Below are 19,973 nucleotides of genomic sequence, written 5' to 3'. Positions count from 1 at the left end.
ACACATACCTAGATTTGAAGGCTAATGGTCTATCGAGTTTTAAGCAAATGTGAGGTGAAAAACACAATTACTAAAGCAACGACATAATTTTATGGTTCTTCTAATACACTTTCAGTTCACGTGTCAGCTCTTTGGGACTCATATCCTGGTCCTTTGCATCGCAAGTGCAACACGATCAGTTGTGCTACTATGCAAGTTGATTGTAAATGGTAAAAACATCTAAATGTTGTTGGTTATGTAATGCAAAAGTTAAAATGTATTTCCTTACAAGTCATGCGCTACAGTAAAAGTTTTTTGATGTCATAAGATAGCATTGTGTGAGGAACATGGCAAAAATACATGTTTATGAACTAATAATCTGATTAGAGCAGTGGTTCTTAAGACTTATAATAACCAAATCAAAATTTAATCTGAACTTGAAAGCCAAGTTTCAAGTTTCAACTTTGTGTTCCACTGGAGAAAAAGTCTGGAAAATGGTTTGGAGTGACATGAGGATGGGTATTAAACTGAGAATTCCCTGAGATATATAATAATCTGTGAAAGGTTTGACTCAACTGGACTGACCAAATTTAGACACGTGAATGCATGACTTCTGCCACAGCATTTTAGAAAAACTTTTTTTTTTCTTTTTTATCTACAACTTAATTTTATAATAATAATTCAATTCCACTTGCACGCCTCAGTTTGAATGGGCATGTTGCATCTGTTAATATTGTTTGATGCAAACTTGACACTTCAGTTTTGGGTTGTAGTCTGAAAGTGGATCTTTGCGACCTTCCTCGCACTCTCAGAAGATTGCTCGTGCCAAGTGGGAGTTCCTGTTTGGGACCCATTCAGAGGACCAACATAATACAAAAGGTGAGAATTTCCTAGAAATGCCCACCCTAGATTTCTATAAGCCAATTCCCTGAAATAGTGTCCCTCTCCATTTTATTTGCCTCTCCTTGTAAACAAGCTGTTTGCCTCATAATTAATGTGTAATCTAATTATGCTACACGACTTATCCTCCATGGCACGCCATCAGGATTTCCACTGTTAAACTTGGCTGTTTGTTTTTCCTTCATAATTTTGCAAGGTGTCGCACATGAAACTTACTGCAATTACTTTTCAATAAATTGATACTATAACTGTGCTCGATTTTAGGTTTCATGCTGTATTTTGCTTTCCTTAAAAATGGCCCACTTTGTCTGTAAATCCAATGGCCTTAAAATAGATTAGATAATTTTTTTGGGATTCAATGATTTCTATGAGTTCACAGTGTTCTCTACAGTGGGTAGAAGTTCACTAATCATTGAGTTAAGCAGGGGAAAGTGAGTCACTTCAATTATTCTTGAATATTACCTCTGTTGTTCCCTTAACTCATCTTTACACATGGTCTTTTAAATCCTTAGTTAGAAACTCACTGAAATAATAATACCATTATATGTGCCCAACACCTGTTGCTATTCACTTAAACTGTGAATCTGCAAATTGTATTGATGAATTATATTTATTTTAAGAGACTTTGCTTTAATATATACTGTATAACAACTATGTATGCAGGGACTTAAACATTAACCCTCAGATCCCAAGGCCACTTTAATAGCTTGCAAAATATACTTAATTAAATATCAGGTTTATACTTCTTGACTTTTCTTGAGATTATTAGAGCTGATTATAAATATAATTTTAACTTGGTATCATTCTTCAAAGGTCCTTCATGAAAAAAGTTACATTGCGGTCTCAGAAATGTAAATGCAATACATTTTTAATTGCTAAGTTTCTCTGACTGGTGAATACACTGTAGAGGTACACTCCTGTCAGTTGAATATTTTGAATACAGTGTGTTGTTTGCTGGAATGGATACTAGTCACATTTCTTTCTTTTCTTTTTTCTTTTTCTTTTATCCCATTTTCTCCCAATATGGAATGCCTAATTCCCACTACTTAGTATGTCCTCGTGGTGGCGCGGTTACTCACCTCAATCCGGGTGGCGGAGGACAAGTCTCAGTTGCCTCCACTTCTGACACAGTCAATCCGCTCATCTTATCACGTGGCTCGCTGTGCATGACACCGCGGAGACTCACAGCACGGGAGGCTCATGCTATTCTCCGCAATCCACGCACAACTTACCACACGCACCATTGAGAGCAAGAACCCCTAATCACGACCACGAGGAGGTTACCCCATGTGACTCTACCCTCCCTAGCAACTGGGCCAATTTGGTTGTTTAGGAGACCTGGCTGGAGTCACTCAGCACACCCTGGGTTCCAACTCGCGACTCCAGGGGTGGTAGTCAGTGTCAATACTCGCTGAGTTACCCAGACCCCCACTAGTCACATTTCTGAAAAGTGCATGCCTACTTTAAAAAAAATCTTAAATAAGGGGGAGTCATGTGACGCCATGCGAGGTTCAGACATGTACACGGTAAGTTCTGCGCACTTTGCTTGTTTTAATACCTTTTATGTCATAAATCGTTGAGATTTGAAGCACCCTGTTCCCTAAATGTTCTTGGAAGACAATATGTCAAAGAATTCAAAATCCTCGGGCTCTGGAGACATTAAAAGACACTTACATGCTTAAGCTGAGGCTCCTGAGAAGCAGGCCGCAAGCCCGGGAGCAGAGTTGGCCAGAAAAGTGAGGGAAATTCATCAGGAATTGCTGAACATATCGGCAATGCTGACGAAGGTCGTTACTGACTTGGAGGATCTTCCTGTAATACGTCAATCGATCACTGCCATGGAGATGAAATTCACTGAGGTGGTTACAAGAGTGGGGGATGTCGAGAAACAGATCGATCATCTGGAGTCATCGGAGAGGGAATTAGCTGCTAATCTGCTAGTGACCAAGGTGGATCTGGAGCACGTCTGGGAGAAGCTGGAGGACTTGGGAGAACCGTAACCGGCAGAATAACTTCCAAATTGTTGGAATTCCTGAGGACGAAGAAGGTCGGGATATGGTGAAATTCCTGGACCGGCTCTTCCCGAGTCTGCTCGACATAGCAGTCCATAAGCTGGAAATCAAGCGAGCTCACAAGGTTCTGGCTCGGCGATCCGCTGAGGGAGACAGGCCCGATCAATTCTGGCCAAATTTCTGAGATCATCTGATAAAGATCTCGTGTTACATGTGAGGTGTAAAGGAAGGCTTTCTTGGAAGAACCACAGCATTTTCTTGTTCCCAGAGTTTACAAATTCGACAAGAGAGAAACGTGATTGATTCAAGGAATGCAAGAAACTCTAACATCAATGGAAGTTTGCTTTTGCACTGATGTTCCTGGCCAAATTGAGAATAGATGCTAAGGATGGCCGCAAAATATTTACATGTACCCAACAAGCGATGTCCTTCATAAAGTCAATGGACTGAGTAAGTTATTTTGTGGTATTCGCATTGCAGCCAAGTGGACCGACTCACTAAACATTCACTTGACTGTCCGAGGAAACTGAGCGCCTTTTTTGTTTCTTTTTTTGCTGGTTCCGCTAGCGGCTGGAGCTTGTTTTGTGGAGGAACACGCAGATTTTTTTTAATCTACACGTTCTTTGTGTTTATGTTTACTATTGGCTAGAGTTTGTTTTATAGATTATCTTCTGTTGGGTAATTCTGTCTCACAAAATTTGTATAGAAACACCGGACTTGAGCAATCCGACGCCAGAGTTGTCGCGGGGGCTCTCGTAGGCGTACATGGACTGTTTGAGTTTAGAGGGATGGACGCCAGATGGCGCTGTTGTGTGCGGGGTTAACGCACACGTTTTTATTTTTCTGTTTGTTTGGTTCGGGGGGAAGGTTGGGGTTTGATTGTTACACTAATGTTGGAATGTGGTCTTTAAATTTTTATTTTTGACACACAATCTATTTTTTCTAATATGTCAAAATGTCAAATGTTAATGGTAAACAGGGCATTAAGCATTTGGGCATTTTATTTCCAGCAAATTTGTGTGATTTAGTTAGTTAATTTTGACCCCTTAATGAAAAAGTTTTCGAGCGATGTGGGCAGCTCTGCTTCATTACATTTATCTATGATTGATACGGTTAATGTTATTCAAATGAATTGTATTCCAAAATTCAACTACCTGCTACAGTCTCTCCCTGTAGATGTCCCTCTCTCATTTCAAGCAATTTGATAGCATAGCAAAGTCCTTCAATTGGAATGGTAAGCGTCCCAGATTACATTTCAATAAGTTACATGGGCCAATTAACAAAGGTGGGCTAGGCCTACCCAAGATTTTTTTTATTATGCATTCAGTCTCAGACATTTGGCTCATTGGTCGCTTCCACCTGAGAGAGCCCCTCCCTAGTTTTGTATTGAACAGGAAGTTCTTGCCCCTATTTCACCATTGCAAAGCCTTTCTATCAAACTAATCAAAGAAGTTACACCCAGTTATCTTACATTTGCACTCGGTATGGACGAAAGTGTCCAGAGTGTTTAATTTGGACATTTATTTAAATGTTGCCTCGAGCATATGGCTGAACCCAAAATTATGCATTAATAAGTCCCCTTTCTGCTGGTCAGAGTGGATTGTTAGGGAGGTTAATACGCTCGGTGACCTATATGAGAGTGGAGTGTTGAGATCCTCTGAAAATTTGATTCAACATTTTGGTATTCCCAGATCTCAGTTCTTTAAGTATTTACAGCTGCGCCATCTGCTCTGTACTATTTTTGGAGTAGCATACACCTCCCTAAAGAGGCAGATACTCTGGGAGTGATGATTACTGCTTTTGGAAAAGGTCATGAGGTATCAGTGTATTACTCCTTGCTAATTCAGAGTCTGGGAGATGGAGCTTTAACTTCTATCAAGAGATTGTGGGAGAAAGATTTGAATTTGGCATTGGAGGAGGGATTGTGGGCTAGAATTCTAAAAAACATCAAGTCTGTATCTAGAGATTGCCTTATGCAATTCAAGATTTTACATATATTCTTTTGGACTCCCTCTAGATTGTATAGGCTTGGTCTTAAAGACACACCCACCTGCTGGCGATGCCAATCAGAAGATGGAGACACAACCCCTGTTTTTTGGTGGTGTGTTCAGATCCAAGAATTTTGGTTGAAGGTTTAGAGTTATATGTGTGACGTATTGGGCACTCAAATTTCATTTTGCCCCAGACTCTGTATTTTAGGTGATGGGGCAGTCATCAATATAGGAGATAAACACATAAAAAATGTGGTCCTGACCAGTGTTATGTTAGGCAGACAGATTATTTTAAGGGCATGGAAGTCGGCTGGAGCGCCTTCGTTTCAGGAGTGGTGTACGAAGATGGGGAGGGTGGCAGCCTTCGAGGAGGTGTCATGTAGAAGGCTGGGGATCTGGGGTTTGTTTGATGGGAAATGGGGCAGTTATTTGGCGTTTCTGGGGGACTCTCGGGGAGGGGCTGTGGAGAGAGAAGTATAGTTTTAAATGTGTATGATTATTATATATATATATATATATATATATATATATATATATATATATATATATATATATATATATATATATATTATTTTTTTTATTTATTTTTTTTGTGTGTGTGTGTGTGTGTATTTATATGTGACCACAGTGATGTTCGTTGGGGGTCAGGGTGGGGTTGGTGATTGGGGAGGGGTAATAGTGGGGGTTAAATGTTTATTCAGTATATATATGTTTTGTTTTTCTTTGTTATATGTACGAATTAATTAAAAAATGTTAATCGGAAAAGAAATCTTAAATAATACCTGCCTGCTAGTTTTTTATTAGGTCAGAAGAACACATGAAAAGTAATTGAAGAGAAAATTTGAAGTTAACTTCAAATTTTATTATTTTTACATGCAAATCATGGGGATTCTTGGACCCCAAATCTAAAAAACAGTATTCTCAATAGAACACAAGGTTGTCTCAGTTATGATATTCTCAATCCATTAATTTTCCTTTGTCCACACATTCCAGGCTCCTCCACTGCACCCTCCAGTGGCTGTTCCAGTGAGTCTCCTACACCCATTCAACCCTCATCTACATCCCTAAGGCATGTAACAACACACTCAAGACACTGTCAATCAATCGGCTCTCTGAAATCCTCAAGCCATAATGTACAGCAAGTAGAAGTGGAGTTGATCAACACTGCCCCTGCGGGGGTGTCCTCGCCTAAGACCTGCATCATCAAACAAACTGTCAAATATTCTGAGACAGACATAGATGCAGTACCCCTGCGCTGTTACAGGGAAACAGACCTTGATGAGGTGATGCTAGCAGAACAGGAGGAGGCGGACTCTGCTTTTGGTAGTAATCGCAGTGTGCTGGGGACCTCAGGCACAAGCAGCAGCAGCCTACTGGAGGGTGTGCTGTGCCCACATTCAGATGGTGAGGAGGAGCTGCAAGATGAGGAGGTGGCGAGCTGGGCCAGTGTGAGGATGCAAGGCGACAAAAAGAGGAAAAATGCAGCATCTGAGGGGGATGACGTGTTTAGCCGATTGCTGAGAGGGTGAGTGTGGAAAAAGATTACACTATAGCAGTGGTTGTCAACTAGTGGGTTGTGGCCAAAAATAGGTGGCAGGTCTGTTCTAAAAAAAGTAAAAAAATAAATAAAAAAAAACAACATGCTAAATGCAAATACTTTTTAAAAAGAAGGACAAAACTGTTTTCATATCCGTTTTTTGTTTTTTTGTTTTTTTTACATCAAGGGCGGAGCATCCAATCAAACTCAACAATATTTTGGTGCAAATTCATCAGTTCTTGATAATTTTAATGCATTTCATTGTTTGATTTTATGGACATTGTTTACTTAAGCACAATAAACAAAATTTGGTACTGTGCTGGATCGCCACTTGTCATATATAAAATCCTAAAGGTTCCTGAAACAAAGCTAGATGAGAACTACTCTGCCCTACAAAGCCAAAATGCAGTAGCTAAGTCAGCTCTGAAAATGAAAAAAAAAAAGGTTTTTTGTTTGTCCATTCAAAAGTAAATTTTAAAATGGCCTCTAGTGTGTATATATATATATATATATATATATATATATATATATATATATATATATATATATATATATATACACTTGATATCCAGTGGAAAAACTAGGTCCTGAAGCAAAACCAATTGAGAACCACTGGTCTTAGAGACACGATTTCAGTCATTACTCAATTTTGATCAAATCTGTAGTTACTGCATTTTGCTTTTGCAGGTCAGCACTGCACTACACTAATTCACATGTGAAATTACACACATATGCAGACATACCACTCATAGGTGTGATGTCATCAATGACATATGTTCTTCTTGCAGTCCCCCAGGCAGCCAGCCTGACAGCAGCACTGCTTTGAAGTCTCCCGTCTCTGTGACCAGCCCCTGCAGGACCTCATCAGATGGCTTGGACTCTTTCAGCAGGCACTTTGAGAGTATTATGGAGTCACACCGTGCCAAGGGTACCTCCTACAGCAGTCTTGATAGTGAAGACATCACCCCCAGCGGCCCACCGGTCTTCACTTTTGACTTCCCGACCCTCACGCCTGAGATCCAGAGCCAGATCTGTGAAAGTGCTAAGCAGATCATTGAACTGAGCTTTGCTCCTCTGGCTTGCCCTGAACCACCTGCAGTGTCTGATCCCAAAGAGTGTGTAACCTCCCAGGGCCTGCCAGAGGAGATCCAAGCCAGTGTCTATGAAGAAGAGAGTATATCCTGCAGTGGATCTTGCTCTGATAAAGCCCTCTGGCCTGATTCTGACACAGATGCTGCCATAAGGTTAGTTGCCATCTGGCGATACTTTTCATGAGATGTGAAATATGTCATCAGTTCATCTCAGATATTTTACTCTTAAATTGCAGACAGTGTAAACACCCCCAAACCATCTGGCTGTAATAAAGGCTTAGAGGAATAATAATTGTGTGAATTATGCACATTAGAGGAGAAACAGCTGGCAGTGCAGAAACACACTAGCAAACACTCTCTCAAACACGACAAACTCATCGTCCTCAGCATAATAAAAAAGTCTAGTATTACTTTTAAAATGCAAAGACAGCTGTTTGATAACAGCTGGTACTCACAACCTCTGCAATTTGCTAATTTTGACTCATTTAAGTCACCCAGCTGTTCACTCAAAATGACTATATTGGGCTTTCACTGTAGAATAGGGTTACAATGACAATCTGCAGTTGAACTTGTTAGTAAGTAGCCTACCACAAGAGGACAGTACTGAGCAATGGGAGTGTGGTACATTTGTTTATGCTGTACTGGATTACAAATTTGATGGATTTTCTGTATGGTCTGTTTTGGCTTGGAATGAACTTATTATACTCACATATCTCATATAACACATTATCTCTTTGATATGCTCTTGATGATGATGTAATGATGTAATGATGTAAAGATAATGTTCCAAACAAACAAGTTCTCCTTGAAAAAGTCTTTGTAAGGTCCTTCTAGGACTTGACTGACCCACAATCTCAGGCTCAGATTTGTGGTTAGGCCTATAATCTCTTACTCCTGTTTGCTGTGAAAATATTTTAGAGTGCAGCCTGCAGTCCTTAGTCTACACTTCAGACACAGATAGAAGACATGCTTTTAACATAAGACCATTGAAAACATGGTCAGTAGTATGCAGCATGAGTGGGTTAAAGCACAGTCCAAAGTCTTTTGTACAGGACATTTTTAAATGTACTGTCAGGTTTTTTTTTACAAGGACACATAAGGTCTCCTGCAATAACGGTAGCCAGCTTGTAGGTAGCTGTGCAGTGTAAACCTCACTCCCCTAGCCTCAAGAGGTGCACTAGCAACTGACATTTGTAGCCTTTAGCCTCCTCGTTAGCGTGCCTGCCTCCCATGCCGGAGACGCCGGTTCAAATCACGCTCTGAGCAGGTCAAGCAGGACCGATTACAGTGGTGCTGTAACCCAGATGGGAGTGAGGTTTAGGGGGGTGAGTGTAACAGTAGCCAGCTGGTAAGTAGCTGTGCAGTGTGTAAGCCTCACTCCCCTGGCCTCAAGAGGCACATTAGTGATTGACACTAGAGGCTGTAGCCTTTAGCCACCTTGTCAGCGCTCTCGCCACCCATGCCAGAGATGCCAGTTCGAATCCCGCGTTGAGTAGGACTGGTTATATTTGGATGTTTTATCTGAGCTTTAGTGTGGTTATTAAGAGGGATTGAAAGCGGACACTGTCTGCTTTGTAACCTGGCTCATCTACTGCATTCCTTTTCTTGCCATGGGGCCTGTAGATCTGGAGCTGAGCCAGGCACACTTGGTCTCCATGGAGGGAGCAGATTAACTTGCCATGTGATTTCAGGGTTTTAGGGAGTATGAAACTATTACTGCTTCATCATGGCTCTGTTTTTATTTTACCTCCAAACACTCAAGTGACTTTTATTCAAACGCAGGAGCGGATAATTACTCTATGTGACCTTTATTATTTCCTCTGGACATATAGGTCAATTATTTAAAATGCCATATTTTTTTTTTTAATAAGACAGATGTACAGTTCATCCAGAAAGTATTCACAGCGCTTCACTTTTTCCACATTTTGTTATGTTACAGCCTTATTCCAAAATGGATTAAATTCATTATTTTCCTCAATTCGACAAACAATACCCCATAATGACTACGTGAAAGAAGTTTGTTTGAAATCTTTGCAAATTTATAAGAAAAATAAAATAAAAAAAAAGACATATGTACATAAGTATTCACAGCCTTTGCTCAATACTTTGTTGAAGCACCTCTGGCACCAATTACAGCCTCAAGTCTTTTTGAGTATGATGCTACAAGCTTGGCACACCTATTTTTGGGCAGTTTCTCCCATTCTTCTTTACAGCCATTTTCAGATCTCTCCAGAGATGTTCAATCGGGTTCAAGTCTGGGCTCTGGCTGGGCCACTCAAGGACATTCACAGAGTTGTCCCGGAGCCACTCCTTTGTTATCTTGGCTGGGTGCTTAGGGTCGTTGTCCTGTTGGAAGATGAACCTTTGCCCAAGAGTGCTCTGGAGCAGGTTTTCATCAAGGATGTCTCTGTACATTGCTGCATTCATCTTTCCCTCGATCCTGACTAGTCTCACAGTTCCTGCTGCTGAAAAACGTCCCCACAGCATGATGCTGCCACCACCATGCTTCACTATAGGGATGGTATTGGCCAAGTGATGAGTGGTGCCTGGTATCCTCCAGACATGACGCTTGCCATTCAGCCCAAAGAGTTAAATCTTTGTTTCTCATGGTCTGAGAGTCCTTCAGGTGCCTTTTGGCAAACTCCAGGCTGGCTGTCATGTGCCTTTTACTGAGGAGTGGCTTCCGTCTGGCCACTCTACCGTACAGGCCTGATTGGTGGAGTGCTGCAGAGATGGTTGTTCTTCTGGAAGGTTCTCCTCTCTCCACAGAGAAATGCTGGAGCTCTGTCAGAGTGACCATCGGGTTCTTGGTCACCTCCTTCTCCCCCGATCGCTCAGTTTGGCCAGGCGGCCAGCTCTAGGAAGAGTCCTGGTGGTTCCAAACTCCTTCCATTTACGGATGATGGAGGCCACTGTGCTCATTGGGACCTTCAATGCTGCAGAAATTTTTCTGTACCCTTCCCCTGATACAATCCTGTCTCGGAGGTCTACAGACAATTCCTTGGACTTCATGGCTTGGTTTGTGCTCTGACATGCACTGTTAACTGTGGGACCTTATATAGACAGGTGTGTGCCTTTCCAAATCATGTCCAATCAACTGAATTTACCACAGGTGGACTCCAATCAAGTTGTAGAAACATCTCAAGGATGATCAGTGGAAACAGGATGCAACTGAGCTCAATTTTGAGTATCATGGCAAAGGCTGTGAATACTTATGTACATGTGATTTTTTTTTTTTTTTTTTTTTTAATAAATTTGCAAAGATTTCAAACAAACTTCTTTCACGTTGTCATTATGGGGTATTGTTTGTAGAATTTTGAGGAAAATAATTAATTTAATCCATTTTGAAATAAGGCTGTAACATAACAAAATGTGGAAAAAGTGAAGCGCTGTGAATACTTTCCGAATGCACTGTACAGTATTTAGCAAGAGGTAGGAATGGAGATTGACAAAGACTAATGGGTGGGACAAAGTAACAAGGCAAGACAAAGAGAGGAAGAGAGTGTTGGAGAGAAGGGAAAAGGGGGAGTAAACTGTTGTGTGACTAAAGGAAATACAGAACATATCCACCAGCGAAATATAGCTCAGCTGACCAGAGGAGAGGAACACACACATAGGCACCCATAAACACACACAAGCAGGCAAACATTAGGAGGGAGTAGCCGGTGGGGACTGGCAAGAGAAAGAGAGCAAGAGCGGAAGGACAGATGAACACTGATAGTACCAAGCATCCTACACTATGGGCACAAAAAGAGTTTGTGAAAGTTTGAAGTAGGATAAAAGAATCTACAACAAGGACACAACAATTGGAAGGTCCAGGGACTTTTAGAAGCAGAAGCCTTTTCAGATTAGTTTTCAGCAACAGGAGTATCAGGAAAGGGTTGAAAAAATTTGCCCTGTTGGATGCTGTTTTTATGAGCAAGCTCATCTCGTCTCAGTATGTTAGTTGTGAAGGGGCTAGGGTAATGGCTCATTATGTGCTCTGCTGGGGAGGTGGTTCCTTGGAGGATAATTACATGTATGCCCCCCACCCTGCCATATACCGGTGAGTATAATAATGCAGATTCCTTATTCTTATTATTTTTTGTTTATATATCAGTCAGTATTGACAGATCGGATACAGAGTAAAAGCTGAGTTCTTCATTTTAAAAGGACAGTTCACCCAAAAATGACATGGTTGTCATTATATTCTCACCATCATGTTGTTCCAATGCCATATGACTTAGTTTCTTCCATGTAACACAAAGGGAGATGTTAGAGGCAGAATGGTAGTCTCAGTCAGCATTCACTTTCATTGCATTTTTTTCCCGAATACAATGAAAATGAATGGTGACTGAGACTACCATTCTGCCTAACTCCTGTGTTGCACAGAGGAAAGTTAGAGAAAGTAAGTCATATGGGTTTGGAACATCATGAGGGTCTGTAAATTATGTCAGAATCTGCGGTGGGGAAGGTAGGGGTATGTTTGGGAATCCTATTTGAAAACTACCTTTTTTTCCCTTTTTTTTTTCTGCTTTGGTGCCACTACTACCACAGAAAGTACACAAATCACCTTTAATTATGAAATTATGTGAATTAAAAGGAATATTCTGGGTTCAAAACAAGTTAATCTTAATCGACAGCATATTGATTACCACAGAAAATAATTTCGACATGTTCCTGTTTTTCTTTGAAAAACAGCAAAAATCTGGTGAGGCACTTGCAATGGAAGTGAATGGGTCCAATCCGTTAATGTTAAAATGCTCACTGTTTCAAAAGTATAGCCCCAAGATGTAAACAATGTGCGTTAACATGATTTTAGTGTGATAAAATTGCTCACTTAACTTTTCTGTGTAGAGTTACAGCCAATTTTACAACTTTGTTGCCATGGCGACATAACGCTGTAAACCCTAAAATGACCATAAAATGAAGTTTTAACATAAGAAGTAATTTAAGTGCTTTTTTATAAAAAAGCTTCACATTTCTGTTTAAACACTCCAAAAATTGTCCCCTTTCACTTTCATTTTAAGTTCCTTACTGTAAAAATTTTTTTGTGGTTATCAACATTATGCCAACTTGTACTGAACCCAGAAGATTCCTTTTAGGGGCTGACTCCTAGGTGAATGATTCTCATGAATCCAGTCAATAAAGTGTCCTGGTCCTATTTTACTCCAAAATCAAAAGAACTTGATGAGTGGTGTTTGGTGGATGGTTTATCACATTATTACAGGATAGATACTCTCTCTTGCTTTGTACAGTATGCTAGATGTTACTTTATGCTAGAGTATAATTTGTTTTAGTGCATTTGAAGGTTTGCCTGAGGGCTATTACTGACTCAGTTTTTTCATAAACAGTTGACTATCATGCTATGAAATTCTAATACAACTGATTTTCAAATCCTCGTAACATGATACATGTTTCCCTCTAAAATGCAGAATTCTACATAATGTGACCTTTTTCCTGATTTGGTTTGTGAATCTTGTCATTCACCGTTCAAGGGGTGTGTTAAAGATTTTTCACAAATCTTCCCCCACAAATCTGCACAAGTCTGCATCTTCATTTTTTTGGTGTAGAGACTCAGCACAGGTGAGCTGATTGTTTACCCTTGTGCCTTCTTTTGCAATTTCAACTCACTGATTATACTAAATGGGTGTGTACATCCTCCTTTGTGAACATGTCCACTAAGAACCATTTATTCATACAAAGGGAAAATTCTTGCTTCTACAATTAAATCTAAAGGCATTTACTGCTGCATAATTTTGGCATTACAAGTCTTTGTCTTGCATTTTTCTCTCATGTTTCCACACCAAACAAGTTATGATCTGGGTGTTATGATATGTGTCATATTATTTTTATAATTACTGTGCATAGCTTAATTTAAGCTGTTCAGGCAAATGTGTCTAAATATGCCATTCAACAATGATTATGCAAAGGTGTGTTTGTTATTCACTGTCACTTTGTAGTAGCACTTTCAACATCCTAGCCGGAAAAGATCTTTATTTGTCTTCCTGGTTTGTTCTTCATGGTTCTATCTGTCCATTGTTTGAAGAATAAACAGTCTGCCATAATGTTCAGTCTTCAAGTCTCCTCCCCTGCCTTATTTGTGAACTATCCGGTTGGAGGAGTTTGGAAATGGAGAACTTCGGAATGAACAGCAGGCAGATAGTACGGAGGGGTGATCTATGGCAGGAGCTTTTTGGTGCTCTTACATACATCTAACTAACTTTGGAATGTGGTGGTTTAAAGGCAGAGTTGGGTCACTGAGGTAGAGTAGTATGCTTTTTAATCCCTTTTTGAGAGGGCAGCTTTTGTTTTGTCAGAATTAGAATGTTAAAGTTAGGCTTTAAGTTTACACTCTAGTTGTTTACAGTATTCCAGACTGAATGAAATGTGTACATGTAATATTTGTAACTAATGAGACAAGTCATACTTACTTCTTTCTTTCGTCTTGCTATGGTAATATGAATACAAGCTGATGTCCTTGATGTTTGTGTACACATGCAGTGTGTACATATGACCCATGTATGACAAGTTATGTATTATTTGCTTTAGGTTTTAATTTGTCCCTCTGTATAATACACAGAGCGGCAAAGGTGTTTTACTGCATTACAACACTTTTCCATGCATCATGTTTTAGTGATTAACGTCTAGGAAATACTTATTTCTATTTGTCAGGAATCATGCTACAGATTCAGTCTGACACTGCTTTTACAAATAGTTTCGCTGTATAATGTCGTATCAAACTTTTGAATGCTGTGAACAATATGTCACGCCCACGCAATATTTACAACAGCTGTGTGCACTTCTGAATGCGGAGCCGATCGCCATGTGACTTCAAGTGCTCCAGTTACTTGAAGCGTGTCGTTAGCGTCCGGATGCGCAAAAGCGCATTGAAGCGCGTCATTCAGCGTCTGGGATGCGCATAAGTGTTTTTTGTGCCGCTCTGTATTGGAGATTTTTGTGTTTCGTAATTTTTTTTTTTTTTACTTTAGTAGTTTTGTGGGATAAGAGGTTATAGTTATTTAGCCTATTTAATAGTTGAATATCTGTTAGTTTTGCTGTTAAATAGCTGTATTTGCATCCATGTTTCCTTATGAACCACATCTGATTGGGTAACGTGGACATATAATGCAACCTAATTATACATGGGTTCCTTAACATTGACTAGTCAACTAATAGCTCAATAGACAATGTACAGACTGGTCGATTAGTAGTTTTAAATTGGTAGTTTTACACATTCCTACCTGCGAATTCTGTATTACAGGGTGAAACAAAAGTCATTTCAGACACAACAGTTCTTCAGTAGACATTTCTTCCTGAGAAAAAGGAGCTAACACAATTAAATATATAAAAACATTAAATCGCAATACTTAAAAAATTGCAATACATATTGAATCGGCTTGAAAATATTGTTGTAATATCGAATCAGGAGGTCTGTGGCAATTCCCAGCACTCATGACTATCAGACTAAGAGATGAGAGATGGCAGGTAAACAAATTTAACCTCATGATTTGACTGGTTTGACAAACAGTCAGTATTCATACTCATTCAGTATTCAGTATGGATACATTTGTGTCGCTAGAAATAACAAGTAGTAACAGGAGCTTTTTATTGACACACATGCTTTTTTTCAGACCTTAACAGCAAATTCCATAGTCACATTTCATTTAGTTGTCATACTGTACTTTTCTTCCAGAGAGAGGCCATCACGGCCTGTGGCTGAGTCTGATCCAGATGTGGCTGAACGACTGGCTTTGGGTAGCACTGAAACTCTGGCCAATGGCAATAAAGCTGACCTCCAGGCTGCTAAACGGCTGGCCAAACGCTTGTACAGTCTCGATGGATTTAAAAAGTCAGACGTGGCACGACACCTGAGCAAGAAGTGAGGATCATTTTAATCATTAATAAATATTCAGAATCTTCTTCAGTTTACATTCATTTTGGTTCGTTGCTCTTTGTTTGTTTGAGCCCTGTGGTGCCAAGTTCTCTACTTCTTTTGGATAATAGTAAACACAGAAGTAAAGTATATGATTGCTCTTGTAAAAATGCTACTGCATTGTTCTGATTTAATGCAGGTTTTCATTCTTAGCAATTGGTATGCCACATCTTTGCTTTAATTACAGCATGCATTCGAGCTTGCATGAACTCAAGTTTGCACATAACCTGATGATCCATGATATGCCAGCATGATTTTAGAATGTTCTAAAGAACATATTGAATATTTCAATAGAAGCAAGAAAATCAGAACTTTTGTACAAGTGTGTTAACATTATGGCAGTATGACAGTGTGGCATTTTGGCTTTTATTATATATGATTATAATAAGTGATTATAATATATGTGATAATTATATGTGATTATAATTTAGATATACTAAAAATTTTTATATATTTATTATTCATTTTACTTCTTTCATTTTCAAAATCCTAAATACAGTACTTTCAAATTAGATTTTGAATCCCAGATTTTCATAAAATCTCAGACATTTGAACCCCACTGATCAGTATTTGATTACCAAAAGCCTCTGTTTCTAATGCTTTTTAATTTTCAATGTACTTGTGTAGCAATGATTTCAGTCGCATGGTAGCAGAGGAGTATCTGAGTTATTTCAACCTCTCAGGGATGACAGTGGATCAGGCGCTGAGGTGAGAACTTGGAGAGCCCAAAACGAGTTCTAATCAAACATTTTTAGTTATGTAAATATTTGCCCTCAGTTCTCATGGCCTACATATTTTCTTTTTTTCACTTTTTTGTCTCTCAGAGTGTTTTTGAGAGAGTTTGCCCTAATGGGTGAGACACAGGAGAGGGAGAGAGTACTGTCCCATTTCTCTAGAAGATACCTCCAGTGCAACCCAAACACGATACCAAATGAAGGTAATCCATACATACACTACCAGTACCAGAAAAGTCTGTGAATAAATGTGCATTTGTTTTGCACCTGAAGTGTATTTAAATTAGTAACACTAGATGGTGCTCTTGCTCTGTTTTGGTGTGAACTAACTGGAGTTCTGTGTCTCTGTTTCAGACAGTGTTCACACATTGACTTGTGCCGTGATGCTGCTCAACACTGATTTGCATGGTCATGTGAGTGTGGGAAATGTACTGTGCATTTGATCTGGCATAAATACATAATACAAATACACAATATATATATATATATATATATATATATATATATATATATATATATATATATATATATATATATATACATACATATATACATACACATTGGCAGCCAAAAGTTTGGAATAATGTACAGATTTTGCTCTTATGGAAAGAAATTGTTACTTTTATTCACCAAAGTGGCATTCAACTGATCACAATGTATAGTCAGGACATTAATAAAGTGAAAAATTACTATTACACTTTGAAAAAAATTTCAGAGCTTCTTAAGCTACTTCAAAGAGTTCTCATCAAAAAATACTCCACGTGCAGCAATGACAGCTTTGCAGATCCTTGGCATTCTAGCTGTCAGTTTGTCCAGATACTCAGGTGACATTTCACCCCACGCTTCCTGTAGCACTTGCCATAGATGTGGCTGTCTTGTCGGGCACTTCTCACGCACCTTACAGTCTAGCGGATCCCGCATAAGCTCAAGGGGGTTAAGATCCATAACACTCTTTTCCAATTATCTGTTGTTCCGATGTCTGTGTTTCTTTGCCCACTCTAACCTTTTATTTTTGTTTTTCTGTTAAAAAAGTGGCTTTTTCTTTGCAATTCTTCCCATAAGGCCTGCACTTTTGAGTCTTCTCTTTACTGTTGTACATGAAACTGGTGTTGAGCGGGTAGAATTCAATGAAGCTGTCAGCTGAGGACATGTGAGGTGTCTATATCTCAAACTAGAGACTCTGATGTACTTATCCTCTTGTTTAGTTGTACATCTGGCCTTCCACATCTCTTTCTGTCCTTGTTAGAGCCAGTTGTCCTTTGTCTTTGAAGACTGTAGTGTACACCTTTGTATGAAATCTTCAGTTTTTTGGCAGTTTCAAGCATTGTATAGCCTTCATTCCTCAAAACAATGATTGACTGATGATCATCTTTTTTGCCATTTTTGACCTAATGTTGAACTTAAGACATGCCAGTCTATTGCATACTGTGGCAACTCAAACACAAACACAAAGACAATGTTAAGCTTCATTTAACGAACCAAATAGCTTTCAACTGTATTTGATATAATGGCAAGTGATTTTCTAGTACCAAATTAGCAATTTAGCATGATTACTCAAGGAAAAGGTGTTGGAGTGATGGCTGCTGGAAATGGGGCCTGTCTAGATTTGATCAAAATGACTTTTTTCAAATAGTGATGGTGCTGTTTTTTACATCAGAAATGTGCTGACTATATTTGTGTTAAGTTGAATGCCACTTTGGTGAATGCCACTTTTGGTGAAGTACTAATTTCCTTCCAAAACAGCAAAATCTGTACATTATTCCAAACTTTTGGCCGCCTGTGTGTGTGTGTATATATATATATATATATATATATATATATATATATATATATATATATATATATATATCCCTGAGCTGCTCACCACCCTGAGGGTATGAGGAGGAGTGCCAGTTTTACAGTTAGAAATAAAAATGTATCCATATAAGAAATGTATCCATAAATTTCATTGTAAGAACTTTTCTCAGGGGAAGGACCATTATTTTTTGCACAGAATAAGACCTTTACTGCCCACTGTGCAATTGGTTTTGTAATTGTTGTTATGTGCACAGAGACTATGAAATAGGTCAGTGCATCAGCTGACAGTGAATTTTCATGCTGTCATCTTTTTATTCCTCAGAACATAGGAAAGAGGATGTCCTGCACACAGTTCATTAATAACCTGGAGGGGTTGAATGATGGCCAAAACTTCCCGAAAGATCTTCTCAAGGTTTGTAGAGTTTTTAAGGCATTTACACACAGACAGCCTGTGTGGGTCTCAATCCATCCATTCATATCTAAAGCAGTGTTTTTCAACTTTAGGGTCGCAGGTCTGCTCTAATATAGTCATGAATAAAATGGAAAATCATTGGTAAATCCAAATAATGATATTTGGGATAACAAAAATGAATGGGCTTATCAACTTATAAAAGGGTGGAATAAGCACTTCCCATCTTTTGTTGTTGACGTCAAAGCCTGTGTCCAATCAAAGTCTATGAATTTTCACATATATTCACCTGTCACATGTAGAAGCTAGCCAGGCAGATGCCAAATGCCAACATGGACATAGTGATGCAAAGTAAAAGGAAATTTGACCCAGACAACATTAAATAAGGGATCACTTGCAGGATAAACATGGTATATACTGTATCATCCACAATGTGCTTTGTGCGGTAAATTATTGTCTTAAAAGTAAATAATAATAATAAAAAATTTCAAGGGACGTTATTGTTTACTTTTGTACAATAAACAAGTTTAGTACTGTGTTGGGTTGCCACTTGATATTCAATGTAAAATCTGGGTCCTGTAGCAGAATAGAATTGAATAGGACAGGACAGGACAGGATGTGATAGGATAGGATAATACAGGATAGGATAGAGTAGGATAGGATAGGACAGGACAGGACAGTATAGGATATGATAGGATTGGATTGGATAGGGTAGGATAGGACAGGACAGCATAGGATAGGTTAATACAGGATAGGATAGGACTGGACAGGACAGGATAGGATAGGATAAGACAGGATAGAATTGGACTGGGTTGGTTTGGATAGGGTAGGACAGGACAGCATAGGATGGGATAGGATAGGACAGGACAAGATAGGATAAGACAGGATAGAATTGGACTGGATTGGATAGGGTAGGACAGGACAGGACAGCATAGGATGGGATAGGAAAGGACAGGGTTGGGACAGGAAAGGACAGGATAGGATAATACAGGATAAAACATGATTGGATAAGGTAGGATAGGATAGGATAGGACAGGACAGCATAGGATAGGATGGGATGGGGTGGGATGGGGTGGGACAGGACAGGACAGGTCAGGATAGGATAGGATAGGATTAATAATCCCCAAGGAGAAATTGAGGCATTACAGCATTAGACATAAATCACAGAATGGGAAATAACAATAAATTCAGTCCAAAATAATACAATTGAATACGATACATTTGAAATATAGTAAGAGAATAGAAATACATTTTATATTGTAGATATGTTTGGAGAAATGCCCTCTTGTACATTTAAGTTGTGGTAGAATCTTTATCACAGACCATAGCATCACAATCCCATCATAATATTGCACTAAATGCACGCTGTGCCTGTATTTAATGATTTATTGTCACTGTGGTGTTCACCTCCGAAGCAACACAGTTCAACTAAAATCAGTAATTAAGGGGATTCCAGTAGCAGCTAAAGTCAGTGAACTTGCCCTGTTCCAGTGTGCTGGTGCTCTGGCTTTATCTATTTTATTCCCTCCTCTAGGATTACAGGGCACACTGCACAAGAATAATAGCCACATGATGACCGCACCTGAACCACTCTGCTGATATGTGCTT

General features: G+C 39.3%; 1 protein-coding gene across 4 annotated transcripts in view; it reads left to right on the top strand.

The window, feature by feature from the left end:
* The window catches only part of LOC127413768 (PH and SEC7 domain-containing protein 1-like), a 50,889-nt gene that overhangs the window by 11,791 nt on the left and 19,125 nt on the right, over positions 1-19,973 (top strand). For 2 of the 4 annotated variants that reach the window (XM_051651198.1, XM_051651197.1), the window contains exons 2-9: positions 753-858; positions 5,876-6,407; positions 7,208-7,663; positions 15,186-15,371; positions 16,053-16,133; positions 16,250-16,362; positions 16,514-16,572; positions 18,279-18,368. In XM_051651198.1, coding sequence (XP_051507158.1) covers positions 753-858; positions 5,876-6,407; positions 7,208-7,663; positions 15,186-15,371; positions 16,053-16,133; positions 16,250-16,362; positions 16,514-16,572; positions 18,279-18,368 — 1,623 coding nt within the window. Of the gene's footprint in view, positions 1-752; positions 859-5,875; positions 6,408-7,207; positions 7,664-11,155; positions 11,556-13,541; positions 13,755-15,185; positions 15,372-16,052; positions 16,134-16,249; positions 16,363-16,513; positions 16,573-18,278; positions 18,369-19,973 lie in introns of those variants that run through there. The other 2 variants (XM_051651199.1, XM_051651200.1) reach the window with 2 other exon arrangements.

Source organism: Myxocyprinus asiaticus, chromosome 23, assembly GCF_019703515.2.
Source record: "Myxocyprinus asiaticus isolate MX2 ecotype Aquarium Trade chromosome 23, UBuf_Myxa_2, whole genome shotgun sequence".
NCBI classification, from domain to species: domain Eukaryota; kingdom Metazoa; phylum Chordata; class Actinopteri; order Cypriniformes; family Catostomidae; genus Myxocyprinus; species Myxocyprinus asiaticus.
This window is presented reverse-complemented; position numbering and strand designations above follow the sequence as displayed.